General features: G+C 29.3%; 1 protein-coding gene across 1 annotated transcript; it reads left to right on the forward strand.

The window, feature by feature from the left end:
- The first annotated feature begins 46 nt into the window (after positions 1-46).
- LOC111596603 (peroxisomal membrane protein 11C) lies at positions 47-2358 on the forward strand. The gene is made up of 4 exons (XM_023310885.2): positions 47-252; positions 1435-1799; positions 1863-1922; positions 1990-2358. The coding sequence occupies exons 1-4, from the start codon at positions 184-186 to the stop codon at positions 2204-2206; spliced, it is 711 nt and encodes a 236-aa protein (XP_023166653.1). The 5' UTR covers positions 47-183; the 3' UTR covers positions 2207-2358.
- Positions 2359-6133: the final 3775 nt, after the last annotated feature.

Genomic DNA, 6133 nt, shown 5'->3' on the forward strand with positions numbered 1-6133 from the left:
TTTAACAGCTGTTCGAAAAGTGATAGTACTTTTCTTGTTGTGTTGTCGTTCAGTAGTTCGCGCGGTTGTTTCTACTGCGTTTTCTTTTTATTATTTTTGTACATTAACTAAGATCAAAGATCTAAAACTTGAGATAATTAATAGTTGATATAATTAGAAGTATAATTATATTTTTTTATTAATATGGGCAGTACAACGAAGTTTGTTGCCGAATTCTGTGATATTATAGATTCCTATGGGGGTCGGGATAAGGTGAGTAATAGTTGATCAATTAGCAAGATCCATACAAAATATGAACACAACTTTGAAAATTTCGGCTTGTTTGTTATCTTAAAAATGCAGCGTGGCAGTCGACGTGTGGGTCTTGATCTACCGCACCAACAGGTTTTTGACACCTTGACCAATGTCGGAAGTGTCATGATTGAACCTTGCCTTACTTCTTGTTGCGATTCTGCAAATACCTAAGATTTAATCAGTTATATATATACCAGTCGACGCAGAAGTCAAGATAATAATGCTGCAGATTACAGCACATAGAACATTTACCCGGCAAGAAATCAAAAAGATTATTGGCTATGAGCGAAAGGTAAACCAGTCAGCAAGTGGCTAAGGCAACAAGCGAAGTCCCAAACGAATATACCCCATGAAATATTCATTCAATGGCTATTGATTGCTTTATGGCGCAATGTCAACATCGTTAGCCAAGACAAACGCCTTTTAACATTAATTAAATATTAAGCCAACCTATAACGGAAATTGGAGTAAAAGTAATAGCCAAAAACCACTTGAGCAAAGACACAGTTATTGAGATGTTTGTGGCATTCGTTGTGTTCTTTTTGTCGCTGATAATTTTTTATCTCTTTATAAGCGAAAAGCAATTTCAGAAAGTGCTGTAATGGGAGAGAAATAAAGGAAGGACACGTAAGACTGTTACAATACTTGTTCACATTATAAAAATATATTTTAAAAAAAATCAATGGAGTACTAAATCAATAGTATTCCGAGCTCTATAGCTCCACGCCCGAGTATTAAAAATTTTTTTAATTTGTTATTTAATTCAAATTAAATAAAATAAAAGTTAAAAATTGTGATTCCCGATTTGTTATGCCCCCCGTGGGGAATTCCAAAGATCTTAAAAGTTCCGAAGACAAGATGTGACACGATATATATATTCCAAATTTCAAGGCGTTAGCTACAAAACAGACAGACAGACAAACAACTAGTCGGACACTACACAAAACGAATATACTCTTCTCATTTCGCAAACGAGCATAATAAATAAATAGCAAGTTTAAGTAAATAAACGCACGCGCAACTTTAATATTGACAAAGAAATAAAAACAAAAAAATAAAAATATGTATATATATATATATATATATATATATATATATATAATATGTTCCCAATTTATATCTGGTTCTTCTGTTTATCAGGTGATGAAAGCGCTTTGCTACAGCGCCAAGCTCGTAGCTGGCTATCATCTGAAGCGCAATCCGGAGTTGGCTAAGCGTTACGCGACTGCCAGCTCGAAGATATCTGGCGCTAGAGCTACGCTACGTCTTATCGACGATATACCAATGATACAATATGCACTGGAGTATGGCTTGGGAGAAAATGAACCGGATCGCATTATGGCAATTCTTGGCGTGACGGCAAATATTGTCGACCTGCTATATTATCCAATTGAGAAAATCTGCTGGCTGTCTGAGCATAAGATATTGAATGTAAAGCATGCTGACAATTGGGATAATGCCAATTCAGTATTCTGGGTGCTTTCGGTTTATTTGAACCTAATGCGGTTAGTTGTTGTTGAAATCGAATATTTTCTAAGCATTCTATATGAAAGACTTCTTAATTTCAGGACTCTTCGCAACTTTTGGCTGAATCAGGAAAAACTAAATCGTAGTCATCAGCTATGCAAGTGAGTTGAGCTAACTGAACCCATTCACTCTCTAGCCATTCACATCCAAATCTTCTTTCTATTGTAGTCCCACGAGCATTGATGCCAAGTCGCTGGCCAAACATCGCTTGGAATTGATGTCGATTGCACGCATTTCACTGGATTTTGTGCATGCCGTTAGCACCTTGCCAAAGGGCTATTTGTGGGGTGGCAAACTGTCCACCTTTCAGGTGGGCAGCATTGGCACACTGTCTGCCTGTTTGGGCATCTATCAAATCTTTGCCAAGCGAAGACTTAACAAATAATACTCGGCATATCAGTGCCGCTAATGGTTGATCAGCATTTGCAGAACTAGTCGTTAAGATAAATTGTAAACATGCAACAATTTTGTGAAACAGATGGTATAGTTGTTAAATATGTAAGCACAAATATATAAATTATTAACTAGAAAGTATAAGATGCTTGTATGTTTTGGTCTGTGTGTCCTTTATTATCTATTCCATCTTCATGTTCATGTTGATATACATTTACACTTTTTAGTTTGCATACTCAGCAATAGGTTTACCTATGTTACAGGCCTTTATATATTGTCGTCTCTTTGAGGGTATATCATGTTTTACAATGCTTTCGGCTTTAGATTACTATTTGTCAGTTTAGTTAGCAGTCGTGATTATTGTTTACATTAAGTATGCTTTTTTGATTTGCAATTTAAGGATCGTTTCACACATCTCTTTGTTCAGTATAGTTCATGGAAGTGTCTTCCTCTGCGTGTGCGTGTGTGTGAGTTATGTTCTTGTTCATTATTATTGTTATTCATCGTATATATATAGAGATATATACTGTTTTACACAAAGTAAATTTGGTTGCTGTTCAAGCATGTAAATACAGATTAACAATTATTTAAATAATTGGGATTTTTCTTGTTACTTTGCTGCCTCCTCTTTAAGCTCTTTAATAAGTATTTATGAATTCATTTATATACACATATATATATATTTATATATGCATTTAGATAAAATTTAATTTAATCTTGCTTTTCGTGTTTAGCATAATATTTAATAACTTAATTAAGCGCATACATTTTGTGTTTTTTTTTTGTTTTTCTTTTTGGTTTATCGTTAAGGTTTTATTTCATTAAAAATCTTGTTAGTTGATATTAATAGATATTTTGGGATTTGTTAATTAGTTACCTAACTATTTATATATATTTCTTTGATTACAGTATATAATGGTTACATACATACATATACATATATATGTATATATATATATACATATATATATCTATATATATATATATATATATATATATGTATATATCTATTTATATATATATATATATATATATATATATATATATTATGTTTTCCATAGTCATCGTCGATTTATATGCTGTACAAAAAAAGCATTCAAAAAGTTCAAAAAATTTTCTGCACTCAAAATATGTTCAACTTTGTTCCATTTGCTTTTATTTTTTTTATATATATTATAATAACCGTAATGCAATTTGAACTTTAGCTCATAACAATATATATATATATATATATATATATATATATATATATATATATATATATATATATATATATATATATATATATATATATATATATGTATATTTATATATATATATATTTATATTTATATTTATATATATATATATATACTAGGTATGTACGTATTTTATGTTTTGTTTGCATGTATATATATACCTTTTTATTAATATATTATATATGTATGTACATATATATATACTTCTTTTATAGTTTACTTATCGGAAGCTATTTAAAATGGCACTGCAGTAATTTTGTTTATATTCCTATATATAAGGTGGGAAAATCAATTAGAATTAGGGTGAGAACGCTTCTCCGTCTTCTTGTCGAAGCTAAAATACCCCAAATATAATTTTTATCTAACCCTTTCTCGCTCTCTCTCTGCCTCTCTCGGTATACTTTAACAATAACGCATACAAGTCGGGTATATGTGTACCTTTATATACACCCACTTTCGATCGTCTTTTAAGTTATCCATTATTTAAAAATATATGGTACTTGATTATTGCATTTAAAAGCTTAGTAATGTTCATTATTATTCTTCCTCCTCCTTTTCATACTCGTTTCTGTGTATATATATGTATGTGTGTATAATAGTCTTTTTAAAAACCTTTCATATTATGTGTTTGTTTGTCATTTTCTGTATTTCAACTTTGTTTTTAACATTTTAGTATAAAATTCAATTTGCAAATGTTTTTTTTTTTGTTTTGTTTTTTTTTTTTTTTTTGTTTTACTAATGTTCCCCCAAATGTGTCTCACATGTCGCTTATGTTGCTCAATGCTCAATGTTGTATGTTGTATCATAATATTATGCTTATTAAAAATATTCATCATAAATGTAGCTAGAAATATATAGAGTTTAGTTAGCATAGTTGTGTCTGAGAGATATACATATTTGCCGAATGTATTTAGATATTGTTTATTTTTGAGTAGTTAAGGTAAGCTCTTCACCTTAGCTGAGTTTTAAAAGTTATATATATATGTGTGTGTGAAATTGCTTAAAAATAAATCTAGATTAACATATCAATTAATTCATTTCATAAAATACATATATATATACTTTTCGTTTAAATGTTTAGAAGTATTTGCTGCATTGTTGCATATTAATTACTTGTTTACTTTTTCTTAACTCTGCTAAAATTTAACATTATCTGTTTTTTTTTTTGCGTGGGAAGCGTTCGATTTTGGTTCCATTTCATTTCGTTTTTATTCAATTCATTGATAGATTAATTTTCAAAAATTTGTAGTTAACACTTTGAGAGCTTGAATTATCTTTCGAACAAAAACAAAAACTGATCTTTCAACTGATAGGATGAAAAAGCTTCTTTTTTTCGAAAATCGTTTTAAAATTTCTTTAATTGTTTTTATTATTTAAAAACGCGATTTAGTTTGCTCGTAAAATGCGTTAAAAACATTAAAGTAAAAATATATATACATATATTAATACATATATATATATGTAGTTTGTATGATCTTTAAGTAGTTTAAGTACCAATTTTTAGTTTGTTTTTTATAATTTTTTTTTTTTGGGTTGGGTGAGTTCCCCTGAAATAGCCTTAAAAAGTTGTTATTTTAAAAGTAGTTGACCCGCTTCACTTTTTGAAATGTGGTTAGTAAAAGTATATAAATTTGTCGTTATTTAAAAGTCAAGCATGTCTGTTTACAGAATCCAAAATGTTTTCGAGTATTTGGTTTTTAGTTTTAGCAGTTAAAAACATTTTATTTTAGATTTATAAAAGTGTGCCGCCTGCACTAATATCCAGCTTTTTTTGTTTGTTTGTTTAAGAAATCAATCAAGAGAAACAAGTTCTGTTTTTTTTTGTAATATATTAAGGGGTATATAGTATATAAGTCTTAAAAATACATATAATTATATTATAATTCAGCTAAAGCACCATTTTATGTATAAATATCTTCAATATATATATTCATATATATATATATACAATTTATTATCTAGTTAAAGGTATATGTTCTTTATATGTATACGTGTGTATATATGTATATGTTCATTCGCATTCGCATTCATTTCGATTGATTATTCCTTTTCGTTTTTATTATATTTTAGATGAAATATTCATGAGCTTTCTTGGTAAATACTTGGTTGCTTGCTAAATATATATATTCGTTATCCAATTTGTGATGACACCTGATTTTGTTCTCATTATCCATACACACCATGTGTATATACATATATATATATATATTTATTGGTATGCACTTTATGTATATGGTTTAATAAATATGTATATATATATAAGCATCTTTTGATTTGTGGTTTTCGTTAAAGCGATTTTATATTTTTGAGTGGGGTTGACTTGCTGTTTTACTGAAGGCATTAACTATATATTGAGATATATATATATGTGTATGTATATAGGCGTTTATAGTTTAGAATAAGCATATATAATAACTATGCGTGGTAATTGTCTAGCATTTGAAGGATTTTATAGCTAATTATTGACATACATCAACTAAGGGTAGACGATCAACTCGTTGCCTAATGCAAAACCTAAAATTTTAAGCTAGGCGCTACAACAGAAGCCGTTATACTAAGAGGCATCCAAGTTTACCCTAAGACCCGCGTATCATCATTCAGTTTTGTATTAATTTAAAAATTGCTTATTGTTGTGTAGGTCCACTTGTTGTTTTCGTTCTTTTTTTCTCTTTTTTTAAAAT

Source organism: Drosophila hydei, unplaced genomic scaffold (assembly GCF_003285905.1).
Source record: "Drosophila hydei strain 15085-1641.00,03,60 unplaced genomic scaffold, DhydRS2 tig00008119-arrow-pilon, whole genome shotgun sequence".
Classification (NCBI taxonomy): domain Eukaryota; kingdom Metazoa; phylum Arthropoda; class Insecta; order Diptera; family Drosophilidae; genus Drosophila; species Drosophila hydei.